This window comes from Acinonyx jubatus, chromosome X (genome assembly GCF_027475565.1).
Source record: "Acinonyx jubatus isolate Ajub_Pintada_27869175 chromosome X, VMU_Ajub_asm_v1.0, whole genome shotgun sequence".
Taxonomy (NCBI): Eukaryota; Metazoa; Chordata; class Mammalia; order Carnivora; family Felidae; genus Acinonyx; species Acinonyx jubatus.
The window spans coordinates 104,391,903-104,412,855 of record NC_069389.1 but is presented as its reverse complement, the minus strand read 5'-3'; the positions used below and the strand labels follow the sequence as shown (position 1 = coordinate 104,412,855).

The 20,953-nt window shown below is 43.0% G+C and overlaps 1 protein-coding gene across 2 annotated transcripts in view; it reads left to right on the top strand.

The window, feature by feature from the left end:
• The window catches only part of AIFM1 (apoptosis inducing factor mitochondria associated 1), a 33,257-nt gene that overhangs the window by 9,392 nt on the left and 2,912 nt on the right, over positions 1–20,953 (top strand). For both annotated transcript variants that reach the window (XM_027054233.2, XM_027054232.2), the window contains exons 3-13: positions 4,134–4,233; positions 5,663–5,787; positions 5,913–6,043; positions 7,498–7,588; positions 12,299–12,383; positions 13,033–13,109; positions 14,880–14,988; positions 15,867–15,974; positions 16,312–16,400; positions 17,344–17,484; positions 19,178–19,320. In XM_027054233.2, the coding sequence (XP_026910034.1) occupies positions 4,134–4,233; positions 5,663–5,787; positions 5,913–6,043; positions 7,498–7,588; positions 12,299–12,383; positions 13,033–13,109; positions 14,880–14,988; positions 15,867–15,974; positions 16,312–16,400; positions 17,344–17,484; positions 19,178–19,320 (1,199 nt within the window). The remainder of the gene's footprint in view (positions 1–4,133; positions 4,234–5,662; positions 5,788–5,912; positions 6,044–7,497; positions 7,589–12,298; positions 12,384–13,032; positions 13,110–14,879; positions 14,989–15,866; positions 15,975–16,311; positions 16,401–17,343; positions 17,485–19,177; positions 19,321–20,953) is intronic.

Sequence of the window (20,953 nt, the reverse complement as noted above, 5' to 3'; positions counted from 1 at the left end):
AATGCTTCTGAGGAGGTCCAGAAAAGCCACAGAATTACAGTATTTGCCCCACCCACCCCCAGCCTCTATTTCAAAGTAAATTCATTTGGCAGTGTCCCTTTTGTAATCTCTAATTTGGTCAAACTAGTGGCTGAAGTGGTACAAGCTAACACATTTGTGTAGACTGTTTTCATAAATGCCTCTCATTCATAATTGAGATACTACCCTCTGAGCCTTACCTTTTCCATTTCCTAGCTCTCAGCATTTGCCATCAGTTCCACCTCATTCATTCAAAACTGGATTTAAAGTGTTTGCATCTGATATGTTTGTAACAACTGAAACCTTATAAGCCTCTGGTTTATGTTGCTGTACCAGAGTTGGATGGCCTTCACAGAGCTGGCCAGGCAAACCTCTTGATGCCAGGCCACAAGACAGGGGCCATTCACTGTTGCTTTCTCTTGCCCTGGAAATATCTATGAAGCACAAGTTCCTCTTAAGCCATTCACTTAAATGCCTCATTGCCCTCTGTGTTTATCCAACACTGGTAATAGTAAAGCTAATTATAGTGCTTTCAGGTTAAATGATAAGCTTTTGTCTACCTGCAACTGTTATTGAACTATTCTGTAAGGTTTTTTTTTTATGTTTTTTTTTTAATTTTTTTTTCAACGTTTTTTATTTATTTTTGGGACAGAGAGAGACAGAGCATGAACGGGGGAGGGGCAGAGAGAGAGGGAGACACAGAATCGGAAACAGGCTCCAGGCTCCGAGCCATCAGCCCAGAGCCTGACGCGGGGCTCAAACTCACGGACCGTGAGATCGTGACCTGGCCGAAGTTGGACGCTTAACCGACTGCGCCACCCAGGCGCCCCTCTGTAAGGTTTTATATTAGGTTTTAAATAATTTAAAATGTGATCTCAGGCAGCTTAGATTTTTATCCTCTGAAACTGGTCTTAGTCTCACAAGAACTGTTAACTTAAAATCGGAATTCAGATTTGATGAGATATAGCTGTAAGTTATTTAGATTTGATGAGATATAGCTATAAGTTATTTAGTGTTTGTATGAGTCTGCTCTGGCTGCTGTAACAAAATAGCACAGAGAGAGAGAGAGAGAGAGAGAGAGCGCATGAGCTCTGGAGTCTCTTATTCTTATAAGGGTACTAGCCCTGTCGGATTAAGGCCCTACCCTTATTTCACCTTTATCACCTCCCAAATGTCTCCTCTCCAAATACCATCACATTGGGAGTTAGGGCTTCAACATAGGAATTTGAGAGGGACACAGACATTCAGTCCACAATGGCGTTCCTTCATAATTTTTTTTCTCGCACATGAGGAAATGTTCCTGATTTAGGTACAGATACTACTTTAGTGACTCCTGAGTTGGGAGCTCTTTCCCTTCCCCCGACTCCAGCCTCCAAAAGTAAGGGAGCAGAAACTTTTCTGAAATGTTTGTTTGGGGTCTGTACTTTAAACCAGTTGTTTTTACATTTTTTACCACGATCCACAGAAAGAAATGTATTTTATCTTGCAACCCATTATGTTACTATACATACATAAAATTCAAACAAAGTTCAAAATAATACCTAGTAGGTGTGATATACTCTGATAGTTTTATTCTCTTCTATTTGTTTCTGTAATGCTGATTAGAACCTTACCGAACTGATTGTACAGCCCACTAATGGGCTGCAACCTCAGTTTGAAAAGTACTGATTTGAACAGTGCTTCCTCGACTTAGATTGCAAATAGGAACTCCTAATGGGCGTGGATGTGGGCATTCCTCCTCCTGCTCTAGTGACTTTGTCTAGGATAACAGGCAGATCTCCTAATCTCAGTCCTGTTACTTATCAGTGAGCAGAGCTAACGTGGCCTTTAGAATATTTAATGAGATTTAGTATTGGGGCCCTTTGCCCAACTTGTTCAACTAGTAAAATCATATTGCCGTAGAAAATGATCTTTTTCCTTTCAAATTTCTTTAAGGAAAATAAACATATTAATCTGTTTAGAAAAGTTGTCTCCAGAGGCGCCTGGGTATTTCAGTCAGTTAAGCATCTGACTTAATTTCGACCCAGGTCATGATCTCGTGGTTTATGGGATCAAGCCCCAAGTTGAGCTCCATAATAACACCATAGAGCCTGCTTGGGATTCTCTCTCTCTCCCTTTATCTCTGCCCCTTCTCCACTCATGCTCGCTCTCTCTCTCTCAAAGTAAGTAAATAAACCTTAAAAAAAAAAAAGTTGTCTCCAGTGATATTTTTCACAAATCTGTAGTTTTTTAAAAATTTTTTAATGTTTATTTATTTTTGAGAGAGAGAGAGACAGAGTGAGTGGGGGAGGGCACAAAGAGAGGGAGACACAGAATCCAAAGCAGGCTCCAGGCTCTGAGCCCTCAGCACAGAGCCCGATGCGGGGCTCGAACTGATGAGCCACGAGATCATGACCTGAGTGGAAGTCGGATGCTCAACCAGCTGAGCCACCCAGGCACCCCAAATCTGTAGTTTTTCTTAACCTGACATGTATTCATGTCGATAATTGCAAATTTGTGCAAACTAGGAATACAGCAGTACTTGGGGGAAAAGTAAATTTTTATTTAGAATGTCTGTACACATTTTTGTATCAGGATATTAAAAGCTAGATCCATAAATATATGTGTACATAAATATATGACAAACCCCACTAAACCTCAAGATATTTCTTGGTCTGCTCTACCCCTCATGTGTGAAACCATTAGGAGGTGTAAGAGAGCCTAGGCTATTTTTGGATGTTCCTCTCTGTCTGAGCATGACGCATTTCTATTCACTCATGTTGACCAGCTTAAGCCATCTTTTTGGTAAAATTCCCTTTCTTAAAAGAAATAACTTTTTAGGTGCGGGTAAGGTAAAAACTTTCTTCCTGAAATTAATGTTAGTTGAATTCAGTGTATTAATTTGATGAATTTAGTGGTAAATTCAAGGACTAGCCATTTTCTTTTAACATACAGTACTTAATTTTCTAACCCATTCATATCATATGTTAGATGTTCCCAGGCTAATGAATGTTAAGCCCAGATCTCAGAGTATAGGTTCCTCATTACAGCCCATTGCCTAATGGGCTGCTCTGTAAAGGGGCTCATAGACATATTCTTAGGACATGTCTTATGACACTTCTTCTTATTGCCCTTACTTTCTCCTCCAATTAATTAATAACCTAGGATTTCAGTTGACATAAATCACTTAAATTTCTGTCTTGTTGAGCCTGTGGAGTACAAAAGAGCAAAAGTGTGTTGTAATTAAAATAAATCATTCTTGCCAATTTAAAAAAAACATCTCCAACAAACTCTGATGCTGTATTAAAAAAAAAATCTAGTCATAATGTTAAGGGACTCTTTTTCAAGTTGAACAGCTAGAAAAGATAGTATATTTGAAATAGGTGATTAAGCAGGGTGTTTCACCCTTGGTAAATATCTGAGTGTCAAAAAAAGGAGAGACCATTGAGGGAAAGATTAGTTACTCTAGAAGACTAGGATACAGGGAGTCATGTTTCAGGGCATTATCTGAGTACCCAGAAAAACTTGGGACATCTACCTGGAAAACTTAATGTCCCAACTTCGTACCCAAAACCGTATAGCTTGGTTTCACAACTAGTATCCAGCATGGTCCAAAACCCCTTTTATAAAGTTTAGCATTTTATTCTTCTAGTATAAAATGATTTTCTTTTTTTCTTTAGCTGTACCTTCAGACTTAAATATAAGGAAAATTCTTTACATAGAGCCTAAGGAAATTTTTTAAAGTTTATTTTGAGAGAGAGAGAGAAAGAATCCCAAGCAGGCTCAACACTGCCAGTGTAGAGCCTGATGTAGGGCTTGAACCCATGAACTGTGAGATCATGACCTGAGCTGAGGTCAAAAGCCAGATGCTCAACGAACTGAGCCACCCAGGCACCCCAGAGCCTAAGGAAATTTGAAAATGTAACATTTTCATCTGCTTACCTGTAGCCTTTCTAGGCCAGTGTGGCTCAGTATTTTTTTTTCTTGAGAAAGTCATTTTGCCTTAATGATTTTAACATAGAAGAACTTACTTCATGTAGACAAAAGCTTCTCATTTAATTGAAAAATACTGATATTACTTACGGTGTGAGCTGACTTTATGATAAAATAAATTTTCTCCATGTTTGGATCTGCAGGCCTACAAGACTATAAAAGATGACCAAAAAAGATATAATGAAAGAATGTCAGGGTTAGGGCTAACACCAGAAGAGAAACAGAAAATGGCCACGTCACCTGGTGAGTATCATTTGAGGCTCAGTATGTGAAGGGCAAGTTAAAAACAGTTTGGGTGTTGTGCTTTGCAGATGTCTTATAGACAGGACGATGCTATGAGTTGGTAAGATTCTAAAAACTATGGAATTACCCCAGACATGGGAGTAATTTATTAAAGTATTTGACTGGAATTTGGGTTTGAGAATAGTTATTAATGATGATTATGTTGGTTGGTTATTTTTCTTTATATTAGACTCTTAAAAGGCAAGCTTTAAATTACAAAGGCAAGCTTGGTGAGGAAAATTTTTGGAAAAGACATGAAAGCCTTTTTTTTTGATGACGAAATTCTTTTGGTCTGTTTTGTTCCCCGTTAGAGTCTTTGGAGTTTTCTATTTGTTAAAAGATACATTTGTTTCCCTATAACATATAGCCCTAGCAATCAGCTGCATCCCCATGACTGGTCTGAGTTTTCAGAGAGGAATGTTTTAATCCTTTAATAAGTCCTACAACTCTGGGTGGGCGATTTACATCACTTTCTTCAGCAACACCTCCTTATTTCTGAACACTGTATAATAATTCCCAACTGGCCTGCTGAGTTTCCCCCCCTTTATTGCTAACAAAAGCTGAAACTGAACTTGATATTTCTTCTTTTTTAAATTTTTTTTACATTTATTTATTTTTGAGAAACACAGACAAAGCGTGCGCGGGGGAGGGGCAGAGAGAGAAGGAGACACAGGATCTGAAGCAGGCTCCAGGCTCTGAGCAAGCGGTCAGCACAGAGCCTGATGAGGGGCTCGAACCCACGAACTGTGAGATCATGACCTGAGCCGAAGTCAGATGCTCAACTGACTGAGCCACCCAGGCGCCCCTGAACTTGATATTTCTTGTTGGTCAGTAGGAAGTGAATGGAAAGAGCAGAAGCTTTCTTTTTTTAAAAATGTTTTAAATGTATTGATTTTTGAGAGACAGAACACGAGCAGGGGCGGGGCAGAGAGAAAGGGAGACACAGAATCCGAAGCAGGCTGCAGGCACTGAGCTGTCAGCACAGCTGACAGTGTGGAGCTTGAACTCACGAGCCATGAGACCATGACCTGAGCCAAAGTCAGACACCCAACCAACGGAGCCATCCAGGTGCCCCAGAAGCTTTCTAACATATTTCCAATAGCTAGACATTAAGCTAGGTTCTAGTTCCGACAGACTTAATGAATGAACAACATTGGCCAAATCAGTCACCTCTTCAGGGGCTATTTTTCACTTATGAAATGAAAGAGATACTTGTTTTTCCTGTCCCATCAGGTGGCTGTGATGTTTGTCAAGATTAACGTAGGTACAGTATTTTGCTAGCCTCACGTAAAGGGTTGAGACAAGTGCAAGCTGATTTTCTTTTTTAATAGTGGCAAGGACTCATCTGAGATTTCCAGAAAATTAACCCTGTCTGGTCTGTTGCCTGCAGCTCCAGAAGGAGAACCAGTTCCTCAAGTCAGGGTACCAAGTCATGTTCCGTTCCTTCTCATCGGAGGAGGCACTGCTGCCTTTGCTGCGGCCAGATCCATCCGGGCTCGGGATCCAGGGGCCAGGGTGAGGCGCACAGTCTTGCTTGGCATGGAGGGTGTGGTCTGCAGGCCCTTAGCCCGTGTGAACACGTTGACATCTGCCTCTTAAATGACCTGGCTCTGATAAGTATTATTATTTTATACCTAAAGGTACTGATTGTGTCTGAAGATCCAGAGCTGCCATACATGCGACCTCCTCTTTCAAAAGAGCTGTGGTTTTCAGACGATCCAAATGTCACAAAGACGCTGCGATTCAGACAGTGGAATGGAAAAGAGAGAAGGTGTGTTCACTTATGTAAAATGGGCCTGACTAGCAACTTCAGCTAAGCATAAGGAATGGGCCAGGATTTTGCACAGAGCCTTGTGCAGCACATAGGAGAGACGACGTGGCTGCACAGCGGAGTCTGATGTGGTACACGCTTGGCACAGCTCAGAGGCAACAGGATACAGTGGCAGGAGGCCTGGATTCTGTCATGAGATCTGCCAACAAGTAAAGCTGTAGTGTTGGCCTCTGAAGTACTACTGCTCCTATCTCCGGGACCTTTCTGTTAGGCTTCTACAGTGAAGATCGGCCTGGCCACTGTTGTCCCTCCTTACATGACACTTCCCTAGGTGTCTCCCAGAAAAGTAAAAGAAAGCCACTGTTCTCTGGCATTTTCTTTGATGCCCTAGCAGGGTTTCAGAACTGTGGGAATGCCGTAAGGAAGAACCTCTTTATTAAAATGTTTGCATGAAAGACTTGGAAATACAGGTCCTGAAGCCTTTTCCTTCTAAGGGACTCCATGGACTTCTTGATTCCAGTACTGCTTTGGGGTTCCAATGTTTTTCTCATTAGTGTTTGTGTTGATACTAGACTAAATTTTACAAATCTACCTACCTCCCTCACCCTCATTATCATGTTCTGTTCTCAAGCAGGATGCGTGCTGTCAGTTATGTTAGCCACCCGTTAATTAATATCTCATAGCTAATGTCTGCTATTTGAGGCAAAATCCTCTCAGGAGCTAGATGTAGCTGTCCATTGACCAGCCGTTCTAGACAACTTATTTGCGTGGATGTGTGAATACCAGCTCCTTGGGTGGTCTTCCTGTTCTAATTTTGAAATGAGCCTAAATCCAGAGCGGGGTTTCTCAGCCTATTGGCTAAGGTCTGGATAATTGGCATTTAGGTCTGGATAATTCTTTGCTGTGGGGGCTGGTGCATTATAAGATGTTTAATAGTATCCCTGGCATCTCCCACTAGATACCAAAAGCATCCCTCCCCCTAAGCTGTTCCAGCCAAAAATGCCTCTAGACATTGCCAAGTGTCCTTGAGGGGGCAGAATTGCACCCAGTTGAGAACTGCTGTCCTAAAATACATCTGTGTACTGGGCGCTTGGGTGGCTCAGTTGGTTAAGCGTCTGACTCTTGATTTTGGCTCAGGTTGTAATCTCATGGTTTGTGAGTTCGAGTCCCGTGTCCAGCTCTGTGCTGACAGCGCAGAGCCTGTTTGGGATTCTCTCTCCCTCTCTCTCTGCTCCTTCCCCGCTCGTGCTGTCTAAATAAATAAACACACAAACAAACTTAAAAAATAAAATATCTCTGTATAAGACACAACTAAGATTTAGTGGTCTTGGAAACTTACTCTGGAAAATGTTCCTGAAAGTTTTTCATGATGAGAACAATTTTACTAAGGCTATGGGGGAAGTTGATAGCGGTTCCGGATGCTTATAACATTTTCTCCCTTCCTCTTTGTACAGCATTTATTTCCAGCCACCTTCTTTCTATGTCTCTGCTCAGGACCTGCCTCACATTGAGAATGGTGGTGTGGCTGTCCTCACTGGGAAGAAGGTGAGCTAACACGCTACTTCCCTTGTCAAGTTCCATGTGGGCGGCAAGTATGGTAACCTGTATTCCCACGACCATTTACGTCTCTCCTGCCATTGTAGTTCATCAAAAAATGATCAAGTCATTTTAGGTTTAATATTGCCAGTCTTCACTGCTTAGTGTTTCTTCCTGGGGAAAACACTAATCTCAAAGCCTAGAGTAGCATCCCAACTAAACATAGAAACTAAACATAGTTTTTCCACACTAACATTTCCTTGGGATTACTGATGACAAGAGACTGACAAATGTATATTATTCAAGATAGTAAGATAATTTAGAGATTACATCCACATGGGAAATATTGTTAGACTTTACAAAGGTGAGTGCCTAAGTAATAGGAGCAGTTATTGGAGGGCATTTGTGGGGTCCAGGGAGGGTTTGGGGGGTTTTTTGTGCTATGTTTCATATTTGTTAATGTGGGGGTACTAGGGTATGTTTGTAAACTAATGACAGTGTTACAGTAGAGAGGAAACGGTTATCAGAAGGAGCAAAGCCCAGAGTAGATGGGATCCAGAGCACAGGTGGTGGCATTGACCTTTGATAGGGATAAGCCCACTTTTCTATAAGGAGCCATAGGCAGCGGAGGTGGAAATAGGTTTATGGATAAGCTATTAACGAGATGTAATGTATGTATTAAGTACCCTGTGTGTGTAAATAACACACAGGCCCTGACCTCCAGGGGCTAACAGTATTTAGGCAGAAACATGAACAGATGATTGTAACACATAGATGTGGACTAAGAAAGATAGGCATAATGTGTTTTGGGAATTACTAGGAAGCATGCCCTGTATAGTGATGGTTTCAGGGAAGGCTTCCTGGAGGAGGAGCTCTTATAGAATGGGAGATTTTATGGAATGAAGAGGGATACACTAGATTAGTGGTAAGTGAAGAGAATTCAAGTAAAACACAGCATAAGCAAAGACACAAGGGTATGAAACAGCACGTTTGGTGCAGTGAAACAAGCAGCCAGCTACTGATAGAGCAGAAAGTATAAGTTAAAGAACAGCAGGAGATGACACTGAGAAGTCACACAGGGGCCCAATCATGGACGGCTCTGTTGTATAAAAACTTGAGCTTTTTCCCGTGGGCATTGGGGGGCTGTTAAGTTTTAGACAAGGGCATAAAACAGATTGAATTTTAAGTAATCACTGTATTGGCTATGAGAAGGATGGATTTCAGAGGGACAAGACTAGAAGTAGAGCATTTTGAAGACTATTGCAATAATCCAGGCAAGAGATGATAGGAACCCAAATTAAGGCAGTAATGGTAGTGATGGTGTAGTGGTGATGATGAAGAAGCAGCAGCAGCAGCAGTAAGCACAATTTTAAAATGCTTTACAGGTATTGTCTCATTTTGTCATAATAATCTTCTCAGGTAGGTAGTATTGTTGGCCATTTTATAGAGAAAGAAATTGAGATTAAAAAGAGGTCAACCAACTTGCCCAAGATCATACAGCTAATAAGTAGTGGATTACAGAATTTGAACCCAGATCAGTCTGACTACAGAGCCCATGCTCTTAATAATACCATTTTAGAGCTTGCCTTTTTTTTTTTTTTTGCTATAGCTTCCTGATAGAGAGGTGATAGGGAGTGGGAGGCAGACTGAGACCTGCTTAGAAGGCAGCCTTGATAGGGCGTGGCGATAGACTGAAGGTGGGCCATGAGGGAGAGGGAAGAGGCAGAGATGACTTTCTGATTTCCAGCTTGTGTGGTAGGTGGTGGTTACCCCCAGCTGAGAGAGATGTTACAAAAGGAAGACCTAGTTTAAGGGGGAAGGAAAATTTAGTTTTGGACTGTTACGGATGAAATGGCGTATAAGTGTAGAGATGTCCATGGGCAGTTGGATATGTGACTGTGACACTCAGAAGAGGGGTCTGGGCTTGGATAGGGATTCGGGTATCATCCACTTATGTGTAGGGGTTGAAACCATGAGAGTGGGTGAGGCCTCCTGTGGAGAACTTTGCAGTCAGAAGGGGAATGCGGCAGGGATGGAACCCTGGGGAATCCAGCTTTGAGGAGGCAGACTGAAGAAGAGCCCCCAAAGGAAAGTAGGAAAGAAGTTAAAGGAGGAGAGCCCAGGACAGGTGCTAAGTGAGACTGGAGAGAGTTTCAAGAAGGAGGATGTGGGGGTGCCTGGGTGGGTCATTCAGTTAAGCATCCAACTCTTTGGATTTTGGCTCAGGTTGTAATCTCACATTTTGTGGGTTCAGGCCCAATATCAGGCTCTTCACTGACAGCATGGAGCCTGCTTGGGATCCTCTCTCTCCGCCCCTCCCCAGCAGGTGCTCTCTAGCTCTCAAATAAATAAACTTTAAAAAAAAGGAGGAGGATGTTATTGACCTTCCTCCTTACAGCAGAGGGATCTGGTAGGAAAAGAACTGTAAGATGAGCCACAGACTCAGTGGTTCAGATGTCATCGTGAAGTTCGAAAAGAGGATACAGTACTCCTTCAAAATGTAAATGAGAAAATGGAGACTGCAGTTGGACAGGCCCTGGAGAAGGACATAGAGTCAGAGGTGGGGCTCTGAGGATGGGACAGACCTAAGCATGTGAATGGGCCAAAGGCCTAAGATGTCAGCAGAGAAGGACAGGAGTACGTGGTAACTAACAGGGGATGGGGGTCAGGCACAGAAACATCTCAGAAAGGACACCTCATCCCAGAAGCTAGAAGGAAGGAAGTAAAGTTTTTATTTGGGGGTTGGGAGGTGAGAAGCCTTATGGGAACCTGAGCAAGATCATATCCTATAGCTTCACTTGTTTTTGCAGTAAACTAGGATACCAGGTGGTTGGTTATCTGAGACTGAGCAGTGTGCCAGTTGAGTCACTGACTTACTGGGGCTGTATTGAAGAGAGAGCTTACCCAAGGACAAACTGGAAGTGTCTAAAGCAGCTACTCACCCAACCAGTCACAGTTTATATCATTGCCTCCAGAAAGCTCGACTGAGGGCATGTGTCACATGTCTCTAGAGCTACCTGTACAACCTTTATCAGAGCATTTCTCACTCTTGAATGTAGTGTTTGTTAAATTGTCTGCCTTGGCTACTGGACTCTGGAGGCAGGGAAGGTAACTTTTTCTCACCATTGTGTCCTGAACACTTAGCATGGTCCCTGACATAGTAGGTGCTTAGTAAATGTGTCTTGAATGAATGGCCTCACAGCTAGTAAGGAGGGGAGCAGAGACTGGGTCTCTAGTCTCTCTGACTACAGATCTCAAGCTCTTCACCATAAGGATTAGGGTGCAAGGAACTTAGACGTGGTAGCAAGAGAACAGTTTGGGTGATCTACCATGAGCCCAGATTAGTTGGAATGGATTAGCCCACTGGGTAAGCAGAGAAAATTAAAAGCATATATAGATGACAGTGGGCCTGAGAAAAAGCTGGAAGAATGGAAATTTGTGACCAAAAAGTAGGATATTCGAGGTAGAAGTAGAGCTTTAAGATATACGATTCTGGATGTGGCTCACAGGAAAAGTATGAGCCAGATTCCAACAACTTCAGTGAATGAGGAGTGACCGGGAGGTGGCTGGATAGCAGTGATTGGTAGGATACAGGCTGGTGCTTCTCAGAGCAGCATGAGGGTACAAGAATCTGGAAGCAGTTGCAGCAGCAGCAGCAGCAGCCAATACCTGCCCTGGGTGTGATGAGGAGTGTGGGTGAATAAGCAGTCTCTACGTGTGAGGTGTCCTTGGTGGGAGAGCTGAGTTTTAGTGAAGGATAGAAGTTAGACAGAGAACCTTGTAAAAATGTTGAGAATGTAGGAGCATTGTTAACGAAGAAGGTTTCCAAAAAGCCAAATAGAAAAGTCTGTCTCTGTTCTCCATTTCCACAAATTGTGCAGGGACTGTGGGGACTGTAAGGATTTGTTTTAATGTTAGTTGCTTAAGACTATGACCACTCGGGGCGCCTGGGTGGTTCAGTCAGTTAAGCATCTGACTTCGATGCAAGTCATGATCTCATGGTCCGTGGGTTCAAGCCCCCGCATTGGGCCCTCTGTTATCAGTGTGTAGCCCACTTTGGATTCTCTCACCCTTTTTCCTCTTTCTCTCTCCCCCAACCCCCGCGTGCACACACACACACAGACACACACTTTCTCTCTCTTAAAAATAAACAGTAAATTAAAAAATCTTAAAAAAAAAAAAAAAGCAACTGTGACCACTTGAAGAGGCTGGGTACCAGAAACCGTGGTGCCAGTGATTACTTAGAAATGGTTTCTTGGGGCACCTGGATGGCTCAGTCGGTTGAGTGTCTGACTTCGGCCCAGGTCATGATCCTGCGCTTTGTGGGTTCGAGTCCCGTGTCGGGCTCTGTGCTTACAGCTCAGAGCCTGGAGCCTGCTTCAGATTCTGTGTCTGTCTCTCTCTATGCCCCTCTCCTGCTCTATCTCCCAAAAATAAATAAACATAAAAAAATTATAAAAATATATAAATGGTTTCTTAAGTATCACCTTAGAACTAATTCTTCTCACTAGACTGATGGCTAAAAGGTACAGGGTTCCTTTTTGGGGTAATGGAAATGAGCTATAATTATAGTGGTGATGGCTGCACAACCTTGTGAATATACTAAAAACCACCGAATTGTACACTTTAAAGTGGTAAATTTTATGTTGTGTGAATTATGTCTCAATAAAAAACTGTTTTAAGCTAATGCATTTCTCTCTCTTTCTGTGTATGTACCAGGTAGTGCAGCTGGATGTGAGAGGCAACATGGTGAAACTTAATGATGGCTCTCAAATAACCTATGAAAAGTGCTTGCTTGCAACAGGTGAGTGTTTCTGGACAGGGAGTTTGTCCCTGGTACAGCTCATTCGCGTTTTAGTCTAGAAGACATGACTTAATCCTAAGAAAACCAAACCCAGTATCTCTGAAGTGGTCCTCTTCTCTTGGTGCAAAGCCCAGCTAACTACAGGCATCTGATCAATAGCCCTTCCAAATTATCCTTGCTGTCACTTCCAGTAAGGGCACAGATGGGTATTTAAGAGAGTGGCCTTTTTTTTCCCCGCTCTCCCTGTTAACCCTTGCCCTCTGCTCTCTGCCCTGTGCCCTGAAAATGATACAGCCTCATGGCCACTACCAATCAGAAATCAAAAGGGGAGATCAAAGCTGTCCCTTAAACAAAGCATGCTTTCTGGTGAACCCCCTAGAAGGGATTGGAGAAGCAAAAACTGAGGCCTTGTGGCCATCACTGGAGAGGGCAGGCCCTTTGTAGAGAGACTCTCAAATTCAAATGGCTTGTCGAAGAAAATTGACAGAAGCCTGCCGGGAGAGAGGTGAGGTGAAGGGAAACAGCCTTCATGCCCTGTGAATGCTGAGGTGGCCCTGGCAGAGAACACCACAGCGCCACCTTTGTGAGGGGATTTTCTGGGCTAGCTCCAGCTTGTTGGGCTAAAGGGTTTTCCTTCTTCTATTTCTAGGAGGCACTCCAAGAAGTCTGTCTGCTATTGATAGGGCTGGAGCAGAGGTGAAGAGTAGAACAACACTTTTCAGAAAGGTAATTGCTGTAGTGCTTTGGTTGTGTTGGTTTTTGAAGAGGTAGCATAAGGTTGTGGTCCCCAAGCAACCATCCAGGAATCAGGGGACGTGAGTTCTATTTATCGCTCTTCTACAGACTTGTTATCTGGCCTTGAACAAGTCACTGCCTCTCTCTGCACCTCAAATACCTCACTCAAGGGTTTTCTACTCCTAGGTGAAGAATACATTTACTGTTTTTGATTACTTGCTATGGTTCCTTCTGATTGCCCTTCCATAGTTTTTTTTTTCCTGATGCACTGGAACTCCTTATAGCCTCTTGGCATTTTGCATTATAAATGCTACCGTGGAGACTTTGAGGAGAAAACTTAAGAATACCTAAGTGAAGGGGCGCCTGGGTGGCTCTGTCGGTTAGGCGTCTGACTTCGGCTCAGGTCATGATCTCATTGTTTGAGAGTTCGAGCCCCGCATCGGGCTCTGTGCTGATAGCTTGGAGCCTGGAGCCTACCTCAGATTCTGTGACTTACTAACTCTCTCTCTCTTTCTGTCTCTCTCTCTCTCTGCCCCTCCCCCGCTCGCACTCTGTCTCTGTCTCTCTCAAAAATAAACAAAACGTTTAAAAAAAAAGAATACCTAAGTGAAAAAGGAAGTGGGGGCTTTTCTTCTTAACACTGCTTTATTCATGAAAACAGCTGAAATTTTCCAGCCACTCTTACGGGTATTTGAAAAGATTTGTATCATCCTTTAAATTCTTGATAGAATAAGGTTAATCAGTCTTTGGCACTATGGACATTTGGGGCTGGATAATTGTTTGTTGTGAGGGGCTGGCCTGTGCCTGTAGGATATGTAGCAGCATCCCTGGCCTCTCCCCACTAGCTGCAAGTAGCACCTCCTCACACCAAGTTTTGACACCCAAAAATGTCTCCAGAAATTTCCAAATGTCCACAGAGGGGGAGAGGGCAAGACTGCCCCCAGTTGAAAACCACTGACACTAGAAGGAATGTTACAATGGAGAAAGAAATTTACATCAATATCAGAGGCTTGGGCCACCTGAGTGGCTCAGTTGGTTAAGAGACTAACTCTTGGGTTTCGGCTCAGGTAATAATCTCACAGTTCGTGTGTTCACGCCCTATGTGGGGCTCAGTGCTGATGGCAAAGAGCCTGCTTGGGATTTTCTCTCTCCTCTGTCTCTGCTCCTCCCCTGCTAATGTGCGTGCATTCTCTAAATAGATAGATAGATAGATAGATAGATAGATAGATAGATAGATAGATAGATAGATAGGGGAAAGAAAGAAATAGATAGATAGGCAAAAGCCTGCTTGGGATTTTCTCTCTCCTCTCTCTCTGCTCCTCCCCCGCTAGCGTGCGTGCGTTCTCTAAATAAACAAACAAACAAAACAAACAAACAAACAAATAACAGAGGTGGGGTGCCTGGGTGGCTCAGTCAGTTAACCATCCAACTTTGGCTCAGATCATGATCTAATGGTTTGTGGGTTCGAGCCTTGCGTCAGGCTCTGTACTGACAGCTCAGAGCCTGGAGCCTGCTTTGGTTTCTGTGTCTCCCTCTCTCTCTGCCCCTCCCCTGCTCGTGTTCTGTCTCTCTCTGTCTCTCAAAAATAAAATAAAACAGTAAAAAAATAAAAATAACAGAGGCTATAATTGAGCCACTTTATACAAGAAGATTTTATATGCAAATTACTATTGTCAAAGATTTAGCAGAAAAATTCTTATCAGTATTATCATCCTATACATCTTTGGAAAATCAGTGGACTAAACTGGTATGATCCTGCAGATTGGAGACTTTAGAACTTTAGAGAAGATTTCCCGGGAAGTCAACTCAATAACAATAATCGGTGGAGGCTTCCTTGGTAGCGAACTAGCCTGCGCTCTTGGCAGAAAGGGTGAGTATTAGGCAGTGACCTCGATTTTCTCTCTCTGGTCTTATATCCTATGATTTTTGGGGCTCTCACACATTCCAGGGATGCATTTGCCAGGATCAGTAGAAAGAGTTTGATTAAGATTTATATGGTAAGGGGCACCTGGCTGCCTTAGTCAGTAGAACATGCACCTCTTGATCTTGGGGTATGAGTTCAAGCCCCATGTTGGGGGTAAGGTTTACTTAAAAAAATGATTTATATGGTGTAAAGCTAAGCACTGAGCTTAGTTCTCATGAGGAATCCCTTAGTGAACAAAAAGCTGTCATTTGAGCAACTGAGCAGAACTGCTTTCCTTCCCTTCCTCTAGCCTCTAAGCCAGGACTCCTTTGAAACAAAATATTAAGGAAAGTGAGTTATTAAGATGGTAAGTGCAATGTAGACTACAGAATCGTATGTATATTTGAACTGCTATTCCCTGTAAAAGTCAGTCTTCAGACACACAATGGTTCCCAGTTGGATAGATCTGTGTGTTCCAGTTTGAATGTTTCATTGCAGCCGTTTTTCTTAATGTTAGTTTTCAGCTCTGTGAAATCAGGGCATCTTCTCAGGAGGGTGCTTACTGTTGAAAGGTCGTAAGGCACCTATGTAAGTCTGAGGTGATGCCTGGGTGTAAGTGCACTTAATTCGCTTATAGATGAATCCAGGGATGGCAGTTCTGGCGCCTGTTATATTTGCCTTGTCAGTGCCCTCGTGCCCCAGTGACCCACAGATAGGAGCTCTGGCCTGGGTCGCAGCATCGCCCGGCATATAGTGAATGGCTACCTGCTGCTCCTTTACTTCTCTTCCAGTCTTTCCAGGATTGGCTTTCACCTCCCACTGTACACTCTGTTTCTTCTTCCCAGCTCGAGCTTTGGGTACAGAAGTAATTCAACTCTTCCCTGAGAAAGGAAACATGGGAAAGATCCTCCCTGAATACCTCAGCAACTGGACCATGGAAAAAGTCAGACGAGGTAGGGAGACTCCTTCCATATGCTGCTACTCTTTCCTTTGAGTTAGGCCTAAAGCAAAGTTCGCTTCTTTGGGAACCCCCTTGACATACGCCATATCACCTGACAGATGAAGTATTTCCACCATTCTCCAGTCATCCAAGTTCACATAGGTGTTCTGAATCTGATGCACCAAATTTCTGGAAGTACTGAAAGTGAACTGTGGGTGTGGGGTCTCCAAGGCTGCCTGCATACTGATGATTACCGGTTTTATGATAGCAGATGCTTTAGTCATCTTCTCTACTTGTCGTGAAGGTGGTACGCTCACAGACTCAGCCTCAGGTCTCATTTGCCTTCACAGAGGGGGTTAAGGTGCTTCCCAATGCTATTGTGCAGTCAGTTGGAGTCAGCGGTGGCAAGTTACTCATCAAGTTGAAAGACGGCAGGAAGGTAAGGAGGGGAAGATGGGCTGCCAGATCTTCCAGCTCTGCCCCCTGCCTTGCCTTATTCTTACTCCTTCATTTGATAGCAGTAGTTTTCGGGGCAGCCACCATTCACCTGTCATAGTTTTCTGAATGAACTTTCCATCCATTAACATAAGAATGATGAGGGATGCCTGGGTGGCTCAGTTCCTTAAGCCTCCCAACTCTTGATCATGGCTCTGCTCATGATGACATACTTTGTGAGTTCAAATCCCATGTTGAGCTCTGTACTGACAATGTGGAGCCTGCTTGGGATTCTGTCTCTCCCTCTCTCTGCCCCTCCCCTGCTTGCATGCACACACAATCTCTCTCAAAATAAATAAATAAACTTTAAAAAAGAGGCCTTTTTAAAAATAAAAAAAGAAATAGGGCGCCTGGGTGGCTCAGTCGGTTAAGCGTCCGACTTCGGCTCAGGTCACGATCTCACGGTCCGTGAGTTGGAGCCCCGCGTCGGGCTCTGTGCTGACTGCTCAGAGCCTGGAGCCTGTTTCAGATTCTGTGTCTCCCTCTCTCTCTGACCCTCCCCAGTTCATGCTCTGTCTCTCTCTGTCTCAAAAATAAATAAATGTTTAAAAAAAATATTTTTAATAAAAAAAATAAAAAATAAATAAGAATGATGAGAGCCAGAGTAGACACCTGTGAGCCATTTTCCTATAGCCCCCTCCTGTCTGTAACAGATTTTTGAGACCTCACAAGGGTGGCAGATTTCTGTTCTGATAATGTGGGGTTTATTTGTGTTTGAGGGAACTTTATGAAGTAGAAGTTTAAATCTATTTACCAGAGTTACCTAAGTTAACCAGTGATTTTTTTTTTAAGTCTCCAGTTCTGAGTAGAACAATGTGCAGTTGCTATGTCCATAGGCATACATGGAAACCGTGGTAATTGGCTGAAGTATTTCTTTTTTTCCTCAGGTAGAAACTGACCACATAGTGGCAGCTGTGGGCCTGGAGCCCAATGTTGAGTTGGCCAAGACTGGTGGACTAGAGATAGACTCTGATTTTGGTGGCTTCCGGGTAAATGCAGAGCTCCAAGCACGCTCTAACATCTGGGTGGTAAGTGTGCTACAGCACGAGCAGGCATGGTTCCTTGTCCCCAGCCTGTGAGCAGGTCTGCCTGGCAGTGTGCAGAAGCTCACCGAACTTCCTTACCTCAACAGAGCCGGGGTGTAAAGCCCAGGGTAAAGAACAGGAATGTAACTACTTGACTTAGGAGATCAGGTATGACCTCACGCCACAAGCCGGTAGAAAAAGAAATGAACAGTGTACATGCCTGCAGAAAGACAGTTCTTCCCATTCTCCAGTTGGCTGCAGCCTCCGGCATTACCCGGATGTGCTCATGCCCAGCTTTCACATTGATCTTCTGTTCCCTTTGCCCCAACGTGAGTCCAGGGAATGGAGGATGAGGCAGTTTTAAAACATTCTGGAAAGGAAAATTACTCCATTTTCATTATCCTTGAGCACTATTTTTAGCTGTCTTAAAAAAATCTGTTATGACACAAACAAGACTATAGTGTGTAGGAACCATGAGGTAATTTCCCCATTGTTAGATCATTACGAGTGTATTGTGTTTGATTATGGACTCTGCAACTAAGGCCATAGGAACTTTGAAGGGTGTTTTTCCCTTAAAGCTTTTTTTTTCTTAAAGATAAAGTGTACTGGATTTTTAAAAACTTGTTATAAAAGCAATCTGCACTCAATATGGAAGACACAGACAAGAAGGGGGAAGGTGGGAAAATCACCTATAGCAAGCACCAGTATTTTGGTGTATTTCCTTCCCTTCGTTTTCTTGTGCATCAGATTTTTTTCCTTTGTTGTAGATGGTCATGGTGAGTGTGCTTTATATGAACACTTGTATTCTCCTCTTTTTCACTTTCCCTTCTAACGTATTTTCCACGTTGCTTCAGAATCTGCAGTCTAATGACTATATAATAGTCCACCAAGTAGATTTCATCATCCACTTCACCATTGCTCACATGTTGGATTTTTAGGTTGCTTTGGGGGAGTCTGAATAGCCACAAAGATGAACAAAGGGTTAGAGCACTCACGTGCCACATGTTGAGTGAAGGTGGCCTTGTTCACTTCCAGCCAGAGGCCCTCTCTCTGCTTGGAACACTGAGCTCACTCAGTCTGTACCTCTCACCTGGCACCACACTCATTTGCACCGTGCTGTGGTGAGGGGTGATGCTGCATCTTCCTCAACTAGGTGACACCCTCCTTGTGAGCAAAGTGTGGCTCGGGTCTGTCTCAGCCACCCAGACAGGATAATGCTTTGTACAGGAATAAGTTCTCCGGAAACATTGGGTGAATGAAGGAACTGAGGCCGCATGACCAAAATAAAATCTTACCTTGGAAAAGATTTCTAGGTAAGAGGCAGTCACACCTAAAAACTGGTTTCCAGGCATAGGAAAGCATATTCTGCAAACCATGGCTATTAAATATTTGGTCTCTGCTAAGGGCAGAATAAGAAAAGAAATCAGTGTGAGCTGGAGCATAGAAGATTTAGGTTAGCTTTGTGGAAGCACAGATTCGTTTTTTGATTCGGTTTTTTTTTGTTTTTTTTTTTAGCCTAGAATACTTTTTTAAAAATGGAATCTCAACTGTTTTTTTTAATAGTGTAGGTGTGATTCTGGCCTATAAATGGAAAACATTAGGTAACAGCACAAGGTTTTATTGAGCCCCCAAAAGTATGTTCTGTCTTCAATTTGCTTTTTTATCGTGTCCTCATGTAATGTATTTGTCTCCAAAGGCAGGAGATGCCGCATGCTTCTACGATATAAAGTTGGGTAGGAGGCGGGTAGAGCACCATGATCATGCTGTTGTGAGTGGAAGATTGGCCGGAGAAAATATGACTGGAGCTGCTAAGCCATACTGGCATCAGTCAATGTTCTGGTAATAGTTTTTTGTACCTTGTGGATTCAACTTATTAGAACACAGAATTACTGAAACCACAGTTACAGTTTGGTTTCCATGTGGGCCAGTTAGCTTAATACAGAGGGGGAAAAATTTCCATCTCATTTCCGTGTATTTTACACCCAAGCAGTGTTCCAGTAAAAGGCCCCACCTGGCATAAGTTAGACTAGGAGAATGAGTGGAGATGGCATCAGCACTTCCGGTAAAATAGGTCAGAGTTTGAGCTCTTAGCTATAGATGGCAGTATATTTTTATTTGTTCTTTGCTGAGCCCAGTGTACTGACAAAAAAGGCAGCCCAGGGGCACCTGGCTGGCTCAGTCAGTGGAACATGCGACTCTTGATCTCGGGGCTGTGAGTTGGAGCCCTACACTGGGTGTAGAGATTACTTTAAGCAAAAAAAAAAAAAAAAGGCAGCCCACTCATATGTAACCCTTAAGATCAGCAATTCAAAGTCAGACATAGGTAGGCAGTTCTCTGGATAGCAAAAAGTTAGCAGTGGACATTCCTGAGTACTGGGACTGGCCTTACTTGGCACAGTCTCATCTTGTTCCTTTGTGAAAGATGGAATACATAAAAAACTTCAAGGTTTCCAGAACCTCTAAACAATTTCTGTTGGGGAAATTCTCAGCTGGTGAGAGTACATTTTAGGACAATCACACACAGTTTTGTGAGTGGGCAGTGAAAACATAACAGATGGATTTCAGGGTCAACACATGTAAGATAATGCAGTTAAGAAAAAAAATAGTCCATAGCTATACAAGTATCAGTTAGGTCTCAGGAACAGAATCCAGGAGGTCATTGTGGACCAATCCCCGAAGACACCAGTTCATTGAGCTTCTATGGTCAGGAAGATGACAACATGGGAATAAAAAGCAGAACAAAGGGAATATAGTCAATGATATTCTAATAGTGTTGTGTGGGGACAGGTATAGCTCTGCTTGTGGTGAGCGTGGCATAATCACTAAGTTGTACACCTGAAACTAACATAACATGGGTGTCAGCTATACTCAAACATTAATTAATTAAATGATGGCAAACTGTAGAGCACCAGAAACAAAACCATGAGTAGCCTCCATGATTTACAAAACCATGGTGTGTCTGTGCCTTAAACACTCTCTGAAGTTCCTGACATACTAAGAGCAGGGTATGATAATGATAGGAAAAGTTTCCAAGAGGAACAATTAAAATGACCCAAGTGGAGGGAGGCATTGCAGCCTTGATAAAATGAAGGCTCAGAGGAAATACTGTGAGTTGATGAAGCTGTAAAATATCTCAGATTCTGAATTCTAGAAATATGGAGTACTCCTTAAAGCTTCAAAAAGGCAGTTTTAGGATGAGTTAAAGGAAGGTAGTGAATAGTAAACTCAAAGAACCCATCACTCGTCAAGTATGGTAAGGGGTAAAAGCATAGATAAATTTAGCAAAGTGTAGATCATTGTATGGATATGTGATATGTATAATGGCTTCCTAAGGGAAATAAAAACTGCTTTGGGATAACCCCAGATGCTCTAGCAAGTGGACAGATCAGTTTGGCGTTTCTCTTGTTGCACCTACCAAGTTCTCTGGTTGGCATGAACCAAAGTGCGGTGTCTTAGAAAAAATACGCCGTTG